General features: G+C 37.3%; 1 protein-coding gene across 1 annotated transcript; it reads left to right on the plus strand.

The window, feature by feature from the left end:
- The first annotated feature begins 4,881 nt into the window (after positions 1-4,881).
- Zfp30 (ZFP30 zinc finger protein) lies at positions 4,882-23,999 on the plus strand. Its single transcript, XM_076837706.1, has 5 exons — positions 4,882-4,961; positions 10,310-10,395; positions 12,283-12,409; positions 13,927-14,022; positions 20,841-23,999. The coding sequence occupies exons 2-5, from the start codon at positions 10,387-10,389 to the stop codon at positions 22,205-22,207; spliced, it is 1,599 nt and encodes a 532-aa protein (XP_076693821.1). The 5' UTR covers positions 4,882-4,961; positions 10,310-10,386; the 3' UTR covers positions 22,208-23,999.
- The last annotated feature ends 527 nt before the right edge of the window (positions 24,000-24,526 follow it).

Raw genomic sequence — 24,526 nt, forward strand, 5'->3', positions numbered from 1 at the left:
TAACTATGTTTCTAAATTACAAAAATAATTTTATGTCTGCCCTGAAATATAATTATTTTAATAATATATAAGACTATTTTAATAGCACAGTGTTTTAAAGTAGACTTGTATCAGTGTTTCTAGAAGGACACCATATGGATGGAAACGCATAAATTGTTTTTGATAGTCAATATTAAATCTTTGGATATGTAAAAATCTAAATCAGTGTTGTTCTCTAAGGAGAGAAAATAGATGGCTGAGGAAAGAAGAAGTTGGTTATTTTATACTTAACTACAAGCATTTTTATATATTTTTAAAATTTTGGTTCACATGATGCTAACATGAATCCTAATCTTTTTTATTCAAAAATTCTGACTCGGGTTGGGGATATAGCTCAGTTGGTAGAGTTCTTGCCTGGCATGCACAAGTCCCTGTGTTCGAACCCCAGCACCATCAAAAAAAAAAAAAAAAAAAAATCTGACTCATTTGCCTCAGTAGGAATTTCCTTGATACACCTTACCTTCATCTATATTGTTAGTTTACATAGGCAATTTTTAGTAGTTATCTCAAAGTACCACAGTAAATATGCTGTATTCTATTATTTCTTTATTATCTCAGTGTCCATAACAAAACATCTTTCTTTCTTGTAGCCCACAGTCTCCATTGTCAAATTTTTTTTTCCATTTATTTACGCAGTTTTTACCTCTAACTTATGCTTTCACTTTATGAAATAGTTTTCTTCTGCTTCCATTGAAATATCATCAATGCATGTCTCATTTATGCTTAAGTGCAAAAAATTGTAAACATATTTAATTTCTTAATTTTGAGGTTTAAAAAATATACATTTTAATAAACAATTTTGATTCTTAAAATATGACAGTTTAATATCACTTAACCGTAAAATCCTTCATCTGATCTGTAGATGAAATATGGCTCCTTTCTATTTCTTTTTTTTTAAATTTTTTAAATATTTTTATTTTTCAGTTCTCCGCGGACACAACATCTTTGTTTGTATGTGGTGCTGAGGATCGAACCCGGGCGGCACGCATGCCAGGCGAGCGTGCTACCGCTTGAGCCACATCCCCAGCCCCATCCTTTCTATTTCTTTAACTTTATTTTAGTACCCTGTCTTACTTTCCACACTTTAGGCTAGGTAACTAAAAGTCCAAGGTGAGCCTGAAACTTTTTTTTTCCCACAATATATGGAAATAGTAAAAAGTATCAGGGGGTTATCAAAAGGATACAATAGCCAGCTTTAGAGGCTCCCAGTGGCCAATTATTAGGTAATCCAAGCTTCAAAATGAAGTAGACAGGTTATAATTCATTGAATAACATAAAATGATGGCTGAGAAAGGAAAGATCTTCCTTATAGTAAAATGTCAACTATTAACTATAATAAGAAAAGTAATTAGAAAATCACAACACAACCATTGTAGACATTAAATGGCTCATCATCAGGGATGCTAAATTAGTGGGCAAGAGTTTGAAGAGGAAGGATATTTACATAATTTTAAAATACCTTCCAAACAAAACACTGTACTACTATAAAGGGGAATTTGATAATTGGACAGTGGATAAGCTGCAAGAACACCTTAATTAAGAGAATGGAGTTAGCATCACTGACTTCCTAATGTGATGAACTAAAAAGGAAAAAGCATTATGCACATAATATACTTGCCAAAGCACCACAACATGCATTTTACTATTAGGAAATATTAGATGAACACAATTTAAAGATATTTTACAAAATAAATGGCCAGTATTTTTCAATAATGTCAATGTCATGAAAGACAAAAGTGATGTGACCTACTCTTGTGTGATTCATTAAAAATATATAAGGGTATGGGTGCAATGGCACATGCCTATAATCCCAGAGGCTTGGGAGGCTGAGGCAGGAGGATTGCAAGTTTAAAGCCAGCCTCGGAAACTTAGTGAAGCCCTAAGCAGCTTAATATATATCTCCAATATAAAAGGTAGAGAATAAGCTGTTTTTTTTTTTTTCCTTTTTAGTTCATCACATTAGGAAGTCAGTGATGCTAACTTTGTTCTCTTAATTTGATTTGGACAGAAAAGAGAAATGAACATGGAAGTGCTTTTGGAAATTAGAAATGATCAAATAATGAAGCTAGAATATAGTAAAAACATTTTTTTACAAAGTCAAAATTCTTAGAGCAAAGGTATAAAGAAAACAGGGAGGCTGGGGATATGGCTCAAGTAGTAGCACGCTCACCTGGCATGTGTGAGGCACTGGGTACGATCCTCAGCACCACATAAAAAATAAAAATAAAGATACTGTGTCTACTTAAAGCTAAAACATAAAATTTTTTAAAAAATAGGAAGAAAAAAACTTAGAGGCAAAACTCACAAAATGTCCTCCCATTAAATAAAAATTCCCTTAAGAGAAAAAAATCAAAAGTAGAGAAGATTGTGAAAAAGAAAAAAAAGAGGGGAGGAAGAGGAAGAAAGAAGAAAAAAGTAAAAAACTCTCAGAGCTGGAACCTGTATAGACAGCATTAGACTTGACTGCACTACTACTGGAAAACTATGAAGTGACGTCTCCAAATTTCAAATCCAGGCAAAGTAGGATAGTAGAATAAAGACGTTTGCTATGAACGAAACATAAAAACTTATTTATATAGCACATGCTGTATCTTAAGAAATTTACTGGAAAAAGAACTTTAAAAAATTTTCAAATTACAATACAATTTCAAGTTACAATACAATTGGAGCCACAGAATGAAGGATTGAAATACTACTTGAATGTTTGAACAATTGAAAAAAAAATCATCCGTGAACATTTATTATGTGTTTCAAATATTTCTGGAAAGTAGCAACAGGTACAAAAAAATAAAACTTTTGATAAACAAAAATTTAATGAACTCCATACTGACTTAACCAACAATTGAGATATAACCATATTTAGAGGTGGTCAAAAGAGAAAGAAGAGAACAGAGGTTTTTGTTTTGTTTTAAAAGAAGTCTATTGTTTAGTATAATGAATAATTTTATTTCTAAAGGTATTTCAAACTACTAAAATGAGACCTTTTCCTTTCCAACATTTTTTTTTAAGTCAGTAATTATTTGTCTACCAATCACAGCATCACAGTCTGAGGGCATACTTAATGGCCAGATTTGGAATATCCAAATCCCAGCACTCGTCTCACAGAGACCCCCTATAAGGATGGCTTTAGGCCTAAGCAGTTACATCTTAAAACAAACCTGCAATCTCACCAGGCAAGTCACGGAGCCCTCCAATGTGTCAATCAGGCATAGCCTGATAAAAGCAAGTCACTTTCCACAAGTCAGGTAGGAGTTAGGGTGAAGTCACATGTCATCTGTTATAACCCTGATAAGAGTCAGAAGTGTGACATCAGGACGGAAATCACCAAACCACATGTCCTAACTCTAAGAATGAAAGATGTCACTAAGAAAGCTGGTAACAGTTGATAGGGACCCAAAGGATGAGCAGCTCCCCAAATTTAATATAAATATTAAATTAAATAATCTAATTTTATATTTATATTAATCAAATGAACAGACATTCAAGCCAGCTGACACTGATGCACACAAAGCCTGAGAGCCTGACGAGGACCTGGACTGACATCGCAACCCTTCACATCTGCCTGAACCTCTTCTTTGTCCTCACTGCTCTCAAACTCTCCAGCAGCTTCTTGACTCTGGTGAGAAAAGGAAGTCTCCTTACAACCATCTCCTCAGCAAGCCGTCGACATCACCCCAAGGGGAAGCCTCTATTGGTTACTGATTTGATCGCTGGGGTCTGAGTGAGTGTGCATCTGCAGGAATTAAGACCAAAGACTTAAGACTTTGAAATCTAGCACTTAAGCTTAGCGTGCAGAGGAAATGTCTGTAATAAGTCTGTCATGATTATGTTTGCAGTGCTTAGAAGTTAACATAGAATTGTTTGCTTTGAATTGTTTATTGCAATGCCCAGCATTAGGATTGTCATTTTCTTGATTAAGAACCTATAGATTTATGTATTAGGTGATTTGAGTGAATAAAACATTGAAAAGGGCAGAAACGCGTGGACATTCTCTCTCGCCCCTCTCTGTCGCCCTTTTGCTCATCGCCACACCCGCAAACAGAACTCATGGAAAACAAGGACCAGAAGCCGCTGGCCTGGCAGACCATCCCCAAAATAGCATAGGATGAGATAGAGCCAAGTTCACAAAATCTCGGAAACTTCACAGACCGAGACACAGCTTGAAATATCCGAGACCCCAACACCAGCGTCAGAATCGGGCAGAATTATATGACATTTTCTAAGGTCCACCATATCCCAGTCCCCCACCCAAAGAATGGCACGCGCTGAGAAACAGCCCCAAGCACGGAGACACAACCTCGCGGTCCCCTGCTGGGCCTGGCACACGCGGACCCCGGCGGTCACTCAACAAACGCCACAGGCCGAGCGTCTCGCGCTGGACCACGCTCGCGGCTACCGGGGTTTGCTGGTCCCGACCACAGCTGGGGTCCTAAGTATTTGGCCACTGTGGCTCACTCTGGCCTTTTGACGCCAACCTTCTCTCCCCCACTGAGCAAGTGGAGCCCCCCTACCCTCCCTCGTTCCCCAGCGGGGGCGGATTTGCGCCGGTTTCCCCGCGCGCCTGCGCAGTCCGAAAAGAAACAAAATCCAGGATCCTCCGGGTCCCGTCGTTTAGAAGCGGCGCGAAGCCTTGGACTGAGTGAAAGAGCCAGAGCACACGGCCTTCTGGTTTGGAGCTAGAGCACCCACAAGGGAGCAGGCCTGGATTATTAGCAGTAGCACGGGCCATTCACAAGGCCACCACAGGACGCCGGCTCCTCCGGGCGCTGCTTCCCTGCACAGCCTCCTCGTCTTCCAGCCCAGAGGAGCCCGGGACGCGCCCCCGTCCCCGCGCCTGCGCACTGAGGACCGAGCGCTCCCGCATCCCCGCGTCTCGGAATCCGGGGCTGGGCAGCTGTCGGGTCCGGTGAGGATTGAGCGCGGTGAGCCAGGATCGGGTGTGGCAGCCGTGTTTCTGGGGGAAAGGAGCACGGGATCGGCCAGGCTCTGCGGATCCTGAGCCCCTGGGGCCTGAGTGGCAGTAGCGGTGGCCCGTCCCGTTTTGTGGGTGCGGCCTATCCTGCAATATGAGAACCGCAGACCCCGCGCACCACCTAGGCCTGGCGGTAAAGAAGGCCCTAGAGGGGCTCTGGTCAGAGCTGGAGGGCCACAGTGGAAGTCCCCAGCAAAACCCCGGGAACTAAATTCCGGTCAGGCCTCTGGGGACTAGGAGGACCCGCTGGACAGTTCTGAACAGGATGTCGTGGCGGCCCACCGCGGTGGGAGATAGCTCAGGTGTCCAGCTACATCTTATTTACAGATGTGAACCCAGATAGGGGTGACTGCGAGCCTTCTCCCATCTCCTCGTTTGTATTCATGCATGCATGCAGGTGGGGGTTATCCAGAGCCATTGGAGCATGGAGGGTGGGTTCCCAGAGTCCAGAAAAACCCTGGGTGTCATGAACCCTCTCTGCTTCCCTTGTCCTGCCAGTCTCCAGAAAAGAGCCTTGGAAAGGTGAAGCGCATCGCTGTTGCCCCTCGAAGAGCCAGATTTCATATGAGTTTGTGTGGCTTCTTTGTTTCTGTGAAATGCATTTCATTTTCAGAACACAGGATTATTTGATTACCTTTCCTTGAAAGGACTTAAGAGTGATCTGTTCATTGCCTTAGGATTTCCCTACATAGTCAATGGCAAGGGACCTAATTAAGAGATTACTTTTTGAGCACTGATTTTCGAAGGATTATGACGATCAGGAAATACGCCTGCGTGAAGGTTAATATTCATGCTTTGTTTTGGGCTGTGATTTGTTAAGTAGTATGTAGGGTTTATATATCTCAGTGATTCCGGAGTAAGAGTAAAGTTTTGGGGTTTTTTTTAGGTTTTGAGACTTTTTTTTTTTTTTAATCCAGGAAATTCATGAACGAAATTTTGGTATCAGGGCTAGGGTTTGTGGCTCAGTGCTAGAGCGCTCACCTGGCACCTGTGAGGCACTGGGTTCAATCTTCAGTACCACATAAAAATAAATAAAATAAGGGTATTGTCCATCTACAACTAAGGAAATTATTTTAAAAAAGAAAATAAATGAAATTTCAGCACTAGACAGGTGTGGTTTGAGGTTTGGTGTATCTGTGGATGGACCCAGAAAGGTGTTAAATGATAGTGGCTAAGAATGTTGCACCTAGATTAAGAGGATTTGAATTCCTTCTTTGATAATGTTGAATTTGTAAATTCCAGATGAGACATATAAAACTGTTTTTTGTATGATTTTTCTCGGAGTTTTGGAAAGCTATTAGCCAGGATCTTGATGTAATAAGACATAACATTTTTCTTAAAAAAAAAAAAAATTTAGATGTGTGTGTAGAGTTAAGAACCTGTTGTATATTTATGTTTAAATAATTCTAAAGGTGAGGGGCCAGGGGAGCATTTGAATCCTGACTGTGACCCAAATTTGAGTGACTTTGGGTTGTTTCATGCCAGTTTCTTCATGTGTAAAGTCAAAATTGTAATAGTATATACTTCAAAGGGCAGTTTTTTTAAAGGTATTTTTTAGGTTTTTTTTATTTATATGCGGTGCTAAGAATCAAACCCAGTGCCTCACACATGTGAGGCAAATGCTGTACCACTAAGCCACAACTCCAGCCTTCAAAGGACAGTGTTTAAGATTACATGAATTAATATCTGTATAACTCATACCTGTCACTTAATCCCAAATTAATAATATCTCTTCCTATTAAATGGTGATGGTTAGTCATTGCCTTTATCAAGCATTTGGGAAGTTAACAATTATTTTCCAAGCTTACAAAAACGAAATTAGCCAGGTACAGTGGCGCATGCCTGTAATCCAGCTGCTCAGGAGGCTGAGCCAGGAGGATCATGAGTTAAAACCAGTTTCAGCAAAAGCAAGATGCTAAGCAACTCAGTGAAACCCTGTCTCTAAATAAAATACCAAAAAAAAAAAAAAAAAAAAATAGGGCTTGGGATGAGGCTCAGTGGTTGAGTGCCCCTGAGTCCAATCCCCAGTACCCAAAAAACAAAAACAAAACAAAAAAATTATTTCGATTTCAGAGAAGAAAAAGACTGTGTAAGGATGGCAGAATTGTCTGAGTATAACTCAGTCTATAATGGTGACATAACCACAGTAAAATAAACTAAATATTCATTTGCCCTGAAAAGGAATTAAAACCACCATATTGGAAGGATAAGGGGACTTCAGCTGGGCATATGTGGGGTTGAGGTAGGTGACAAAAGATAGTTTAAACTATACCTTTCACAATAGGAAGTGAATAAGTAATGATTAAAGCCAAAAATTCGGAATAAGCATTATAAGTATGTTATTTAAATATACAAAATGTAATGGGCTGGGGATATAGCTCAGTAGTAGAGTGCTTGCTTAGCATGTGCAAAGCCTTCGGTCCTGTCCCCCATAACATCTCCATGAAAAGAAAGACGTACAGATTTTAAATACCAAAAGAAGCAAACTAAAAGAGGTAAAGATGGTTATCTTTACATTTGGAAGATGAGGGTCAGGATATCAGGAATAGAACTTTTATAATATTTCTTTTACAGCTATTTTGAATTATGCCCAGGTTTAAGTGACACAGACTTGTAAGTTTTTAATTAACAAATTCAGAAACTCCAGCAAAGAACAAAGTAAAGATTACCTGGGGGCTGGAGTTGTGGCTCACTGGTAGAGCCCTTGCCTAGTGTGGGTGGGGCACTGGGTTTGATCCTCAGCACCACATAAAAAAATAAATAAAATAAAGTTATATTAAAAAAAAGATTACCTGGGAACCCATCTCGTAGTGGTAGAAATTTTATAAAATACAATAAAATTTTATTACAGTTCCTAGGTTATTTTATGCACACTCATAGACATGCATGCAAGTGTATGGAGTCTTGCCAAAATACAGTCACACTACAATACTATTTTCTTTTTTTTTTTAAAGAGAGAGAGAGAGAGAGAATTTTCAATATTCATTTTTTTTTTTTTTTTTTTTTTTAGTTTTCGGGGGACACAACATCTTTGTTTGTATGTGGTGCTGTGGATCTAACCCGGGCTGCATGCATGCCAGGCGAGTGCGCCACCACTTGAGCCACATCCCCAGCCCTACAATACTATTTTCAAACCTGCCATCTTCCCTGAGAAATATGTAGTGATCATTTTCCTGTGACATTAATAAAGAATTTGCCAGGTGTGGTGGCTCACGCCTGTAATCTCAGCAGCTTGGGAGGCTGAGGCAGAGTTCAACGCCAACCTCAGCAATGATGAGGTGCTAAGCAACTCAGTGAGACCCTGTCTCTAAATAAAACACAAAATAGGACTGGGGATGTAGCTCAGTGGTTGAGTGCCCTTGAGTTCAATCCCCAGTACAAAAAAAAAAAAAAAAATTACCTTCATTATTAATGGGTATTTCATTTCCATTGAGAGAATACATAATAATTTAACATTCTTGAAAAACATTTAGCTTTTTGGTCTCATTATAAACAATTTCTCTCTGTACACCATTTCATTCTTTGTGTCAGACCAAGAAGTACCATCTATTTTTCAGATTTGTTAAATCATTTCATTTAATATGTGTCTCCTTACTTATTAGTAGGTTTTAACTAATATATAGATGAGTTATTTTTTTACTTCCTAAAAAATAATTCATGCTCAGTGTTCACAGATTTACTTGTATCCTGTCTGGGTACCAAGGAAAACTGGATAGTAATTGAGATCATGCAGGCATTATTGATGATCCCCAATAGGAAAATAGTGAGCAGTGAACTCTGAGGATTCTGGGTTAGTTAAGCCTAGGGAAAGGGACCAGTGGACAGCTGCAGTTTTGCCGTGATAAAGGTTCTCCACATGGTCTGCACAGGTGGTTCTTGAAATGTGGCCTCTGGACCAGCAGCATCAGCATCACCTGAAAACTTTTTAGAAATGCATATTCAGAAGGGCAATCCCAAATCTCCTGAATACCAAACTCTGGGAGTAAAGTTCAACAGTCTTTTTTTTTTAAAAAAAATTTTGTTCAATTTAGATATATATGACAATAGAGTGTATATTTTGAACATATTATACATACATGGAGTGTAACTTACTCTAATTAGGATCCCATTCTTGAGGTTGAACTTGATGTGGAATTTCCCTGGTCACGTATTCACATATGAAAATCATGTCTAGTTTATTCCATTGTTTTTCTTATTCCTGTCCCCCTTTGTCTAATACTTCATTCCCCTTTGTCTAATCCATTGAACTTCAATTCTCCCCCCACCTAAGTGTTAGCATCCACAAATAGGAAAGAACATTTGACCTTTGCTTTTTTTGGAATTGGCTTATTTCACTTAGCGGATAGTCTTCAGATCCTTTTATTTATTAGCAAAGGTCATAAAGTCATTCTTTTTATGGCTAAGTAATATTCCATTGTGTAGATATAACCACATTTTCTTCATCCATTCATCTGTTGAAGGGTACTAGGGTGGTTCCATTGCTTAGCTATTGTGAGTTGAGCTACTATAAACATTAATGTGGCTACAACACTGTAGTATGCTGATTTTAAGTCCTTTGGATATATACCAAGGAGTGGTATAACCAGGTCAAATGTTGGTTGCATTCCTAGTTTTCTGAGGAATCTCCACACTCAGCAATCTCTTTAACTAGTCCTCTAGTTGATTCTGATATGCACTTAAGTTTGGTTGCCAAATTTTGCTGCCCATTATAATCTTCAAAGGGGATTTTATAAAAACCTGTGGAGGTATTTTAAAATCCTGATTTCCAGGTCATGTACTATACTGATTAAATCAGAATGTTTCAGATGGGAGTCAGCATATTTTAAAGATCTCCAGGTTATCCAATTTACAGCAAAGCTTGGGAAATTTTTGTCTATGCTATTTTCTATCTCTAGGTTTGTGGAGGTCAAACAGATTTCTAAATCCAAGAAGGAAGTTCTGGATTAGAAAGTGTAGACTGCATTTAACCAAGAAAGTGGGAATGGAGGGAGGAGGATCTACTCAAGACTCTGTGCAGTGCATTGTCAAGTCCTCATCCCTGGGTGTGGCATAGAGACCACCTGGTAGCCCTCCTGTTGAAGTGTCTGAGCATGTGCTTTGAATCAGGAGAGTCCGCTCTGTGTCTATTCCTTGTACAGCAGATTTCCCTATAGTTTTGGGAAGAGTTCTTAATTACCTCTTACTTTCATGACCTGTCTGTGTGTTGGGAGCCACAGTTGCATGTAGGGATGGGAAAATGGTATATATGATTTTTAAATTTTGGAAACTGTTCTTAATGACCTTACATTGTTCCTATAGCTCCGGCCTCTGTGGACTCTGCTTCTTCAATAAATGAACCTTGAGGAAAACTGACCATTTCTTGCAATTCTAAAATCATGGCTCATGTAAGTTGGTTTTTCTATTTGAAATTCCATCTTTATTTTTCCAGGGTATGTGAACATTTTTATTGTTATTCTGAAATTTCTTAAAGAGCCCCATCCAATAACTGCTCCCTTGTGAGGGATGGAGCCTAACATCTCAAGTACCTCCTGTATACTCCTCTCTTTTCCACCTTGTCCACCTGTGCATTGACCAAATCATTCAGCATCTCCTTTGTACTTGGTCTCTGTCTAGAGCAGGTGAAGCAGAAATGAATTCCCTGGGTTGGGGGATGGTATTTGATCTGAGGCTTTTAGGGTCAGAGAACACTGATTCTAAGAACACTGCCCAAAAGAATTATAATGTGAGCTATATATGTAAGTTTAAATTTTCTCTTTTTTAAAAATCTTTTTAAAAAAATATTTATTTTTTAGTTGTAGTTGGACACAGTACTTTTATTTTATTAATTTATTTTTATGTGTTGTTGAGGATCGAACCCAGGGCTTCACATGTGCTAGGTGAGCACTCTACCACTGAGCCACAACCCCAGACCATAAGTTGAAATTTTCTAGTAGTCACATTCTAAACATATAGAATGATATACAAGGCAGGTATATAATTTAAATATCTTAGTATTCATATTAAAAAACAGGTGCAGTTAATTTTAATGTTTTATTTACCCAGGATAGCCAAAATATTATCATTTCAAAGTATAATTAATATAAAAATTGAGATATTTTACTTTCTTTTTTTTCTTTCTAAAGTCATTACTATGTGGTATGCATTTTGCATATACAGCACACCTGAATTTGGACTACTCACAATTTAATTGCTCAGCAACCACATTTCTAAGCTAGGATGTTTGATATTGCAGCTTTAGAATTTTGTATAATGTAAATTCAAAATATCATTTAATATATTTAAAAGTATAGAAATATCTAAATACATTTAGGGGAAATTTTTCTTTTTTTCTTTTTTTTTTTCTTTTTTAGTTTTCAGCGGACACAACATCTTTGTTTGTATGTGGTGCTGAGGATCGAACCGGGGCCGCACGCATGCCAGGCGAGCGTGCTACCGCTTGAGCCACATCCCCAGCCCTACCACCGCTTGAGCCACATCCCCAGCCCCTAGGGGAAATTTTTCATCAGTTGTTTTTTTCTGATTCTTAAAGGAAAAGATAATAGATTCTTATGGGCCTATTTCAGTTAATAGGGAAATTCTGATAATTACCTGAACATGTCGGAAATTAATTAAGTATTCCATTTTATATGGAAGTTTTAGCTATAGCAATTGTGGGCAAACTATAAATACTATACATTTGAAGTTGTAATCAAATTTGGCCTGAGAACTGTATTTATACAGCTTGCAAGCAGATGGTATTTTGAAAGAACTGGTTTTTAAAAAAGAATATGCAACGTGGATGTGGTATGCAGAGCCTACAATATTGACCTCTTATGGAAAATGTCTGCCAACCCCTCATACACATTAAGAAATCTTCAAGAGGCCTGGGAATGTAGCTCACTGGTAGAGTACTTACTTAGCACATGCAAAGCCCTGAGTTCGACCCTGGTACCAGAAAGAGGGAGAGGAAGAAATCTTCAAGAATATGTAGCTATTCTGTTTCCGTCAGACTTATTTCCTTATTCCTACTTACCCACATCATGGGCATCCAGCTCCAGCCTATTCACTTAACATATAAAATGAACATATAGTCAAGACCCTTCCACCACCTTGAAAACATTTTGTTTTAGTTGTAGTTGGACACAATACCTTTATTTTATTTTTATGCAGTTCTGAGGATCAAGCCCAGGGCCTCGCACGTGCTAGGGGAGCGCTCTACTGCTGAGCCACAACCCCAGCCCCTTGAAAACATTCTTTTATCTTACCAACAATACATGGGTTTGTCATTTCAGGATTTGGTGATGTTCAGAGATGTGACTGTAGACTTTTCTCAGGAGGAGTGGGAATGCCTGAACTCCTATCAGAGGAATTTATACAGAGATGTGATTTTGGAGAACTACAGCAACTTGTTGTCACTTGGTAAGCTTATCTGGATCAAATAATTTAGAAATTAACAAGACTGAATTTTCAGGCTCTCTTTGTAAAAACTAGCTGAATATCTCTTTGATAAAAAGAAGGACTTTTATCTTCTCCCAAAATTCAGTGACCTTTACATCTTCCTTTGTCTATTACTACTGCTTTTTTTTTTTTTTTTTTTGGTACTGGGGTTTGGATCCAGGGGCGCTTTATCACTGAGCCACATCCCCAGTCCTTTTTTTATTTTTTATTTTGAGACAAGGTCTCACTAAATGGCTTAGGGCCTCACTAAGTGGCTGAGGCTGGCTTTGAATTTTCAATCCTCCTGCCTCAGCCTCTGGAGCTGCTAGGATTACAGGCATGTATTACTATGCCCAACTGTTATTATTGCTCTTTAATGGCATCTGGATATGAATTCTTAAACACAACAAAAGTATTGTCAAAGAAATAAAATTCCATACTACTAGTCCATGTTATTTGTGGACTCACTTGTAATGAGAATAGGAAGATAGAGATTCTGCCTCTGCCTAACTATTAAAAAGTCTTTACATGTACATGGTGATGAGTTGAATCGACAGTTTGTCAAAACCCAAGTGGTTGCCAGGCATTGTGGCACACACCTGTAATCCCAGTGGCTCAGGAGGCTGAGGCAGGAGGATCAAGAGTTCAAAACTAGCCTCAGCAACTTATTAAGACCCTGTTTCAAAATAAAATAGGGCTTGGAAGGTGGCTCAGTAGTTAAGTGCGCCTGGGTTCAATCCCCAGTACCAAAAAAAAAAAAAAAAAACCAAACCTCGATTGGACATATTCAGTTTCCTGAAATAGACATATTAATTTTTTTTGAAGTAGTGGGGATGAAACTAGCAGCACTCTATCACTGAGCTACATCCCCAAACCTCCTTTTTATTTTTTATTTTAAGACAGACTCTTGCTAAGTTGCTGAGGCTGGCCTCAAACTTGTGATCCTCTTGCCTCAGCCTTCCAAGTTATTGGGATTACAGATGTGCACCAGCTGACATATTATTTTACAACTTCTAAAATAAATGAACTTTGCATTTAACATTAGGTAAATATTCTGGAAAAAAGCTTGTTATTTTTCTCTCAGCAAAATAATATCAAAAAATACCTAATAAGCATATGGTTGTGATATACTAGGGAGTTATCTTAACAGACACTAAGTCAAACCTCACATCAATCCCATGTATACACAATACCATTGTCTCCTTTTTACAACTGAGCAAATTGAGGCACAGAGAGATCATATTATTTGCTTTGGTGACCCACCTGTCAGAGGCAGGATTTGAAACGAGTGTTCTCAACTATAATTTTCTCTCAAAAGACAGCCTAGATGAGTTTAAATTAAAATAAGACCATGTCCCTACCTCTCAGTTCTTGTTTTTCTTTGTGATCCTGAAGTAATTCTAATTTGAGTGTTTTTAATCCTGATAACCTTTTTTGTTCTGAAAGCTTGATCAAATAAATTCTTTCTGTAATATGTTCTATTCTCTTCTGTCAAGCAGGATGTTCCATTTCTAAGCCAGACGTGATTACTCTGTTGGAACAAGGGAAGGATCCCTGGATGATTGTGAGGGATGAGAAAAAAAGATGGAGCCTAGGTGAGTGAGTGCTATTTGGGTGTTTTAGACAGCATGGCACAGACCTGCTGGGAAGATTTGTTAGAAGAAAACATACCCCATAGATCTTGACTGTGAAGAAGAGACCAAAAACTTGGGAAGGAAACTTAGATCTTCTCAGTGTGTCATCAAAGAAACTTCATCCCCACTCGACTTACCCCTTGTTTCTTCTCTCTCACAGTAGGGGAAAACTTTCTTCCCTAATAATAACCATTTTACCTGTATTTTGGATCTAACTTCTTCTAGCTCACCTTTTGTATTTTAACTTTTATATTTTATATTCATTACTCTATTTTTTAGTTTACACTGTAGTGGGGTAGTCTACAAACAACAAGTAAACACTGGGGGTGTAGAGTACTTGCCTATCATAGGGGAGCCCTGAGTTTGATGGCCAGCACTGCAAAACAGGACAACAAATAAGAGGTTTACTAAATATCCTGCAATGATTAAGTACTATAAAGATAAGTGAACAAGGTAATGATATGGAAAATTAGAATGAGTGATTTTTAGGTAGAGTGTTCAGGGAACAGGAATCAATTTGAGGAAGCTCCAATTGACTAAAGATGGAATCATTTGAGCATTAACACTCTTAATAACAGTAATGATAGAATATACTCAGTTCCATAATTTTGTGTGTGTCTGTGGTGCTGGGGATCTAAACCAGGGCCTCAAGCATCCTAAGCAAGCACTGAGTTGTATCTCCAACCCCCTCCATAAACTCCTAATGAATATTAATAGCAAATTATTGACCATTGGAATATACTCAAGTGTTGTTAACTTATTTTAAAAACAGAAACTCAAAGGAAAAGAAGCATTTATCCTCTTAATAAAATTATTCAGTGACTAAATGAAAAAGGAATGATAGAATGTTACCAAATTTGTTTATGCTTATATTTATTTTGTGCATTGTCTGTTCACTTTCTTTATTCTTTTTCGTTCTTTAATGTTTCTTTTTTTTTTTTTTACTTCCCAAATATCCTTTATTTCATCAATCTGGAGAGAGTTTTGGTTTTTGCTAAGACAATCAAAAAGTATTTAGATGTGCTTTCGTAGATCCAGATTTTCAGAGGGCTCAGTGACTGCTTTAGAAAAATGACCTGGTGCAGTATATCAATTACCATTTAGTAAGTCCCATAGTGTTATTGCTGCAGGAAGCAGAGTGGCCCAAACAGGAGGGCTTAATCAGGAATCAACATGTGGGGCTAGATGAGGCCTATAAATATCTGTATTCCTTATATAAGACACTTTCTTCTCTGTACCAGTTTTGTCCTTTTGCAAATGGAAATAATAATATCCTGTCTGTTGGATATGCTTTTTTAAATCAAATAAGATGCCATATGTTCTAGCAGTTTTAAACTTTTAAATGTTAATCTGACTCTTAATTCTGAAACAGCCTTGCAGAAGAGCAGCGAATCAGCTATAATGCTGTGTGATTCATTTTTCACCAGAAAATAAATCACACAACATTATAGCAACATCAGCAGTACTGTGTGACTTTATTTTCTCAATATATAAATCTGCCATGTATATTATGTGCCTTTGTGTGACTGGCACTGTACTAAGCAATGGAAGCACCAAAAAAAAGAGAAGTTGCCTCAATGAACTTGTTTGTAGACAGAAAAAAAAATACAATAATTACATTGGGCTATTAGGAAATAATGCAGAATATACAACTGAAACAAAAAAATTAGGGTCCAACATGCTGATTTAATCCATCCTTGGAAGTACTTGTTAATGTTTATACTAGTAACTTCAGAGAATCCATTTGCATATATTTTAATGCTGTCTTCATGAAGCTGGAAGAAAATATGCTGAAGTTTCCATTATGTTCTGAAAACAGACATTTGGAAGATACCCTAGTGGTCAATATTGACCACAGCAGAGTTCATGCAGCAGTTTCCTTTTAAACGTTATCCCTTTAAAAATCAAATTGGGTGGTTCTATGTAGACTTCAAAGGTTTCAGATTTCTGATTTACTTACTGAACATTTACTATGTTCCAGAAATAAAATTGAATTTTTTCACTGTATTATCACATTTAAAACCTAAATAAAGATGGTGGTAGCTTTAACTTAATTCCATTATAAGCTTCTGTTCCCCATCATGAAGCCATTTCTATATCCTGGCTCACTGCCCACACTCACACTACTCTGCAGGGATTCTGTTTAAGAAATCTGTTCTAACCAAATTATACCAAATAATTTAGCTGCTAGCCTGTGAATAAGATAATGTGTGTTGGGTAATGATTTTTTTAAAAAATAACTATATTTTGGATAGCCACATATTAATTTTTCCTAATAAAAATTTCATGCTCTTCAAAGTCTTCTGTTAGATTGTTCAGCAACTTTGTAACTAGAAGAAGGGAATTTGTTGGTGTATTAGTTTTCACAGGCTTCCATGTCAAACTACCACAAAATGAGTAGCTTAAAGAACAGAAATTTCATGTTCCACAGTTCTGGAAAGTAGACGTTCAAGATCAAAGAGTCATCGTGGTTGGTTTCTTCTGGGGGCTATGAAGGAGAATCTGATCCATGTCTCTCCCCCAGCTTCTGATGGCTTGCTGTTAATTCTTGGCATTCCTTGGTTTGTAGAAGTATCACTCTGGTCTCTGTTTTGATCTCTTCATCTTCATATAGCATTCTCCATGTGTTTGTGCATTTGTGTGTGTATGTGTGGGTCCAAATTTCCGGTTTCAGAGGTCTTAGTCCATAGAAGGCCGGCTCCATTCCTCCAGGCTCAGGGTGAGGCAGGACATTGCAGCAGAGGGAAGCAGCTCACGTGGAGGCAGAGAGAGAGAGAGAGAGACCCTTTAATGTTTCTTATGTCTATTTGTAGGGGCTTTTGTGATGTGAACATTTATACCAGGGTGGCCTGTATCCAGATACAGTAGGTTCCTGCTCAGGAAGTGTAAGGTGCCTGAGAAATAAAAAGTCTGAAATACAATCAGTAAAAAATAAAGAAAGAAGCAAAAATTAGATTTAAAGAGAAGCGCCTGATGAGTCTTCCAGTCCTGTTAAGAGCTAGAAATGAACAACTGAAAAAAGGCCCCAATTCTTTATTTAAGGGGGAGTACATCAAATTCAGGGGTAAGGTTCTGCAGGAGGAGTCTTAGTTTAGTTTGGTATTTGCTTCTTAGTGTGGCAGGGGTCTTGTAGTAAACAAGTTGATTGGCATTTTGGCAAGCCACACCCATCTCTGGGGGTTGTGGGCCTCCACAAGGTCATTCCATCTCCCAGGCTGAGCTAGAACTTGAGTAGTAAGCTAAAACAGGGTGCCAACCTGAAGTAGGCATTCTCAAACCAGGGGGTTCTGCCTGGGAGTTTTTACAACTGAGTTTCCTTTCCTAATGGCTTAAGCATCACTCAGTTTACCCATGGGTCCCCACAAACATTAACATTTGCTTGCTTTTCTTATGAATGTTTTAGCACTTTATTTTGATTTGGATTATGATTTCCTTTTTATATTGCTCATTTAACTTGCAAGTAAGTCCCACAATTACCATCTTAGGTTTATCATACCTTTTTGCTTTTGATAGCTGGGTTCATTTTGACATGATCATACATGCATGCAATTTAGTCTACTCCATTTTAGCCCCTAGTGTCTCCTATTACCCTTTTCTCATCCCTTCCCCTTTTCCCTTTTTCATACCTTGTTAACTGCCTACTCATTTACTACTATTATATAGCCAGTCATGGTCATCTATCATTTATGTCTTTCTTATTGAGACCCTAAATTAACTTTCTCCGCAAAATAATACAAAGTTGCATTTTTTTTTGTTTTCTTAAGTAGGAAAATAGAGAAACAGATGTATAGTTTTTTTAATAGTATTTTGTGCACCGTTCATTTACCTTTCTCCACTCACATTTTACCCATACTACTGAAATTTTTATAGCCCTTTTAGTCTTTTTAGTATGTCCTTTTTCTTTTCTTTTTCTTTTTTTCTGTACTAGGGCTTGAACCCAGGACCTCATGCATGCTATCACAGAACTATATCCCTAGCCCTTTTTTCCCCACATTTTTTTTAATTGGTGCATTATATTTGTACATATTGATAGGATCTGATGTTACATATTTGTACACACACACACACAATATAACAATAACATTTGGCCAATATCACTCCCCAGTACTTTCTGCCTCTCTCCCTACCTCCCACCCCTTGATCTCTCTCCTTTATTTATCTCTCTTTTATTTTTAGGAGATCCACCCCAACCTTTATTCCTTTTTCTTTCTAGCTATTGAATATACTTTTAAAAAAATATTTAATTTTTAGTTGTAGTTGTACACAATACTTTTATTTTATTTATTTTTATGTGGTTCTGAGGATTGAACCCAGTGCTTTACATGTGCCAGGCAAGTGCTCTATGATGAGCTACAACCCCAGACCAAAAGTGAATTTTTTTTTTTTTTTTTTTTTTTTTGGTACCAGGGATTGAACTCAGGAGCACTCAACCACTGAGCCACATCCCCAGCCCTATTTTGTATTTTATTTAGAGACAGGTTCTCCCTGAGTTGCTTAGTGCCTCTCAAAGTCACTCCTGCCTCAGCCTCCCGAGCCACTGGGATTACAGGTGTGTGCTACTGTGCCCGGCCCAAAAGTGAATTTTTAAAAATATAAATATACGTAAGAAAAATACACAGATCATTAGTGAGCAGTTCATTGAATTTTAAGAACGTAATCACACCCATCTTGTCAACAGACTCAGAAATAGAACTTTCCTGGAATCCTATAGCCTCCCCCAACTCCTTGCAGTCATTCTTACACTCTACAGTTAACTACTCTTTGGACTTTAACAACACCATAGATTAGTTTGCTTACTTTTTACTTTATAAAAACGAAATCATACAGTATATTTTGTATTATGTCTGACTTTGTTTACTCACCAGGGTGTCTGGATTTGTCCTCATTGTTGCATGATTGTAGAGTGTTCTTCATTTCTTCTGTATACTCTGGTGCTGTGCTGATGTGCCATAATTTCTTAGCCATTCATCTGTTGATGAACACTGAGATTCTTTCCAGTTTGGGCATTTTACAGATAATATTGGTTTATTTTATATATATGTATATATATATATATATATATATATATATATATATATATATATATATATATTTAAATGCTTTCTTTTTAGAAAGCATTAAATTTTTATCACAAAATTGCTAAGAAAATACACATCTTTTTGCTCAGAATTTATTCACCTTTTACTATGGAATAAACCTATTGTTAAGCATGAAAAATCATTAAGATACACTAAGAAGTACCCCCAATGGATTTGGCTATGAGGACTTCAGGGACGTTATGGAGAAGGGTATGGAGTATACAGGTTGAGTATTTAAAACACAGATGTGCATCATTAAATAACTCAAATGAAGATAAATAAGTAGAACTTCTCATTACCTGGTTATAAAAGGAGACAAGTTCTCTCCTTACCATGCCAAGTAGGACTTCAGCTGCAGTGGAGATATCTGCAAGTGTAAGTAGAGAGGCTGTCAAAAGGATTGTCAGGTGGAAATAAATCACCATTTTCTATTTATTTAGTTGGTGAAGGTAGCTTAAATGTGCTTGTTTTCCATCTCTATAGGAAATAATAAAAAGAATACTTAAATAAGCTAGGTACAGTGGCACACTCCTATAATCTCAGATACTTAGGAGGTTGAGGCAGGAAGATTGCCAAATCTGAGGCCAGTTCAGGCAGCTTAACAAGACTCTGTCTCCAAAAATAAAAATTAGAAGGACTGGGGGTGGAGCTTAATGGTAGTGCACTTACTTAGCATGTGCACTGCCCTGGGTTCAATTCTTAGTATTCAAAGGAAAAAAATGTGTTTAATCAAGGCATAGGTTTGGAGATTGGGCTGCATATTTATTGTTAACTACTTATGGGAATTTAATAATTAGCAGTTATATGTACTATTGGTCTGTTAATCAGTGGTGAGTGAATATTTGTTTCTGTAAGAAAATAACAAGAATAATCAGAGGTATATACATGAGTAAAAAAAAAAAAATTGAGAAAATATTAAGCCAGTAACTAGGATAGAAAATAAAGAACATAAAATAGAAGTCAGTGGGGATAGTTTTCTGAATTTTCAGATGATACATGACTAGTGAAAGGAATCTGGCCCTGTAAACCCAAGTTGGGATTCCCAGGAGATCCAACAGCTGATGAAAAGCTGTAAGAAATGAAGATTGTCACATGTTCTAGGAACTGAGAAGGAGGCAAGTGTGACAGTAAGAGAGGCAGCAAAGGGGACACGGGGTGAAGCTGATGCATGATGGTGAGCTGAAGCCCAGCTATTCATGGGGAAGTGTTTACCCTTTTTTTTTATACTTTCTTTTTTATTTTCAAGAAGATAAAAACTACTTATTTTTTATCTTTAAGAAGATAAAAAAATAAGTAGGGATTAAAATTAAAAATTAAAGTAGGGGGGCTGAGGCTGTGGCTCAGTGGTAGAGTGCTTGCCTAGCATGTGTGAGGCATTGGGTTTGATTCTCAGCATCATATATAAATAAATGAATAAAATAAAGGTCTATAGATCTAAAAAATATTTTTAAAAAATTAAAGTAGGGATTCTCAAACTTTAGTCTTCATCCAAATAATCAAGTCTTAACTCACCATTTCTCTATTCCTTTTTGCTTTTTTGGTTTTTTTCCAATTATATGATTATTTTAGGTTTATTTAGCCCATTTGCTTCAAGTGAGATTTATTTTCTGTGGTGTTTTTGTTTTCTATGGTAAAATTTTTATTTGCTTATTTATTTCATCAAGGATAGAAAAATATTGTGTTTATCTTATTTCCTTTCAGATTTGGAATCCAAATATGACACTAAAAAGTTATTTCAAGAAAAGGATATTTATGAAATGAATTTATCTCAGTGGGAAATAATGGAAAGAATTAAAAGTCGTGGCCTTGATTATTCTATTTTTGGAAAAGATGGTGAATATAAAAAGTTTGAGGAACAAGAGGGTCCTCACAAAGTCTATTTCAGGCAAGTGACAAAAAACACCCCTGAAAAAATACCCACTTACAGAAAACTCACATCTCTTGCTCTATATCAGAAAAGTCATAATAGAGAAAAGCCCTATGAATGTGGGGAATGTGGGAAGGCTTTTAGAGTACGCCAACAACTTACTTTCCATCAGAGAATCCATACCGGTGAGAAACCCTATGAATGCAAAGAATGTGGAAAGGCCTTTAGACAATGTGCCCACCTGAGTAGACATCAGAGAATTCATACATCTGACAAACTCTATGAATGTAAAAAGTGTGGGAAGATCTTTACATGTAGCTCAGACCTTCGAGTACATCAGAGAATTCATATTGGTGAGAAACCCTATGAATGTAAGGAATGTGGGAAAGCCTTCAGAGTGCGGGGACAGCTTACTCTCCATCAGCGCATTCACACTGGTGAGAAACCCTATGAGTGTAAGGAATGTGGGAAGACCTTCAGACAGTATGCACACCTTACTCGACACCAGAGACTTAACATTGGTGAGAAGTGCTATGAGTGTAAGGAATGCGGGCAGGCTTTTCTGTGCAGTACCGGCCTTCGAATCCACCACAAACTCCATACAGGTGAAAAACCCTATGACTGCAAGGAGTGCGGAAAGGCCTTTAGGGTACGCCAACAACTTACACTGCATCAGAGGATTCACACAGGTGAGAAGCCCTATGATTGTAAGGAGTGTGGGAAGACCTTTAGTCGTGGCTATCACCTGACTCTCCATCAGAGAATTCATACAGGTGAGAAACCTTATGAATGCAAGGAATGTCAGAAATTCTTTCGTCGTTACTCAGAACTTATTTCACATCAAGGTATTCATATTGGAGAGAAACCTTATGACTGTAAGGAATGTGGGAAGGCCTTTAGGCTGTTCTCACAACTTACTCAACACCAGAGCATTCATTTTGGTGAGAAACCCTATAAATGTAAGGAATGTGAGAAGACTTTCCGACTGCTCTCACAGCTTACTCAACATCAGAGCATTCACACTGGTGAGAAACCCTATGACTGTAAGGAATGTGGAAAGGCCTTTAGACTTCATTCATCACTTATTCAACATCAGAGAATTCATTCTGGTGAGAAACCCTACAAATGTTCAGAATGTAAGAAGGCCTTCAGACAACATTCACACCTCACTTACCATCAGCGAATTCATAATGTAACTTAGGTATGAGAATCCTTCAAATGTGAACGTAGTATTAAAGAGCATTAGAAAATAAATTCTAGAGGAAAATTTTCGAATGTAGGAATCCTTTTTGTTTCATGCTCACAACTTAGTATAAAGTTTGTATTTAAAGAAAACATGTTAATTTAATGACTATGTAGAAGCCTTTTTTCACATTCAAGCCATGTTAAACTATAGGAAAGGAACTTTGTTAAAGAAGGGTGAAAAAGCTTTTGTCCTTACCTTTTATCATCCCTTTTCTTCTATCTGTGTAGTGTACCTATGAAAGTTGACAGGGCACCATCTCATTCTGAAAATAGATAAATAAAAAGAAAGAAAAGTCATTTAGCCTGTATTTCCTATGTAAACTGTATTTCAGGAAAACCAGAAGTTGATGAAGTAGTTGATGATGTAGAACCAATTCTTCATAGAGGTCAAAGCCAGTAAGTGAAAGGTTGACTTGAACGTTATGGTGATAGATCAGGCTGTCAACATCTGAATCCACTGATCAGAAGTAGGACAAGAAAATGTTCGGTGCCTCCTAATGTGATGCAATAAAATACAAACATCTCACCAAAAATGTTGAACGTGAATTTAAGCCTGAAGATTCAACTCCAAGTTTAGAAAAAGTAGGGAATGGAAGAACAAATTCCATGACACAACAAAAAGCAAATGTAAATGTGGATGTTCTACAAGAGGAGTGACCCGGCTTCTCGACCAATAAAAGAACATTGAAAAAAGGAGCTAGAACTCCTAAGATATTGAAAAACTTTAGAGACATATCAATCAAATGCAATGAATGGATGGTTCTTTTTCAGGTCATGACATTTTCACAGCAACTGAGAAAATAAGACTGTTTCTAGTAGTAAATTAAGAAACCATGTTTTTATTGGGTGTGGAGAATAGCGTTTTGGTTATATAAAAAAAGTCTGTTCATTAGGGATAAATTCTGAAATTTATATACACAAGATGTTGTGATACCTTGAATGTTCTTTAAATGTTCATTCAAAAGAAGTGAGGGCCAGGCATGGGAGGACACGCTTCTAATGCCAGCAGCTCGGGAGGCTGAGGTAGAAGGATCACAAGGCTAGCCTAGCAATTTAGTGAGACCCTGTCTCAAAATAAAAAGGGCTGGGGATGTGGCTCAGTGGTTAAGTGCCCTTGGGTTCAATCCCCCATACCAAATTAAAAAAAAAAAAAAAAAGAAAAGAAAGCAAAGTGAGGGGGATAATGTAAGTTTGGTAAAAAGATAGCCAACTAGATGTTGGGTGCATGGTTTCTATTTGTTTTGTTTTTGTAATTCTGAGTTCTTATGTATTTGAAAATTTCTAAAATGTTCTTCTAAAGAAAATTAATGATGAATTTATAGCCAGTTTGAAAAGGATAATTTTTAAATGCCTAATATTAAAATTTTTGGATGTTGCCAAAGGTCTGCACATTGGCATATTAAATACACTATAATGTATTGAGAAAGTTGTGACAAAGGTTTCAAATTTTGCTTATTCACATCCTGTCTCTGTATCTATTACAGTACCTGTCACACAGTAGGCATTTCATATGTACAAAAAATAAGTGAAGAAAAGCAGTGACTATAACTAAATGTGGAAATGTGAATTTGACCTGCATTAATATTGTAGTCACTAGCAACATGTGGGATCACTTGAAATTGAGTGTTGAACACTTGAAATGTGGCCAGTCCAAATTAAAATGGTGTTAAATGTAAAATACAAACAAGATGGTGAAGATTAAGTTCTAAAAAACAGTTTTTCTTATTGAAATGATAATATATTAGATATATGGCTCAATATATGATACATTTTAATGATATAGTATAATGAATTTTAAAATACATTCAAATTAATTTCATTACTTGTTGCTTTTTAATGTGACTATTGGAAAATTTTAAATTATGTAGTTTGTATTTGTCTATTGTCAGCATTGATATAAAAAATAAAAATATAGACTTTAGCCAATGGCGTTTTCTTTTAAAATGGCATCAATACATCAAGAACTTGGTAGTTTGCACCAAAAAAAAAAAAAAAAAAAAAAAAGGCAAATAAGAAAGATAATAAAATTAAAGCTATATGAATGGGGAAATGACAGTGATGGATTTTTTTAAATTATAAATTGTCTTTGCTGGATGTGCACATCCCTGTAATACTGGCAGCTTAGGAGGCTGAGGGAAGAGGATTGCAAGTTCAAAGCCAGCCTCAGCAACAGGGAGGTGCTGAGCAATTCAGTGAAGCCCTGTCTCTAAATAAAATACAAAAAAAGGGGGGTGGGTTGGGAATGTGGCTCAGTGATTGAGTCCCCTGAGTTCAA

This window comes from Callospermophilus lateralis, chromosome 18 (assembly GCF_048772815.1).
Source record: "Callospermophilus lateralis isolate mCalLat2 chromosome 18, mCalLat2.hap1, whole genome shotgun sequence".
In the NCBI taxonomy this organism is placed as follows: Eukaryota; Metazoa; Chordata; class Mammalia; order Rodentia; family Sciuridae; genus Callospermophilus; species Callospermophilus lateralis.

Bases quoted from the DNA above. Each gene is read 5' to 3' on its own strand.
- Zfp30 (XM_076837706.1), top strand. The intron at 12,410-13,926 runs GTAAGCTTATCT...TCTGTCAAGCAG, and splicing joins CAGCAACTTGTTGTCACTTG to GATGTTCCATTTCTAAGCCA. The intron at 14,023-20,840 runs GTGAGTGAGTGC...ATTTCCTTTCAG, and splicing joins GAAAAAAAGATGGAGCCTAG to ATTTGGAATCCAAATATGAC.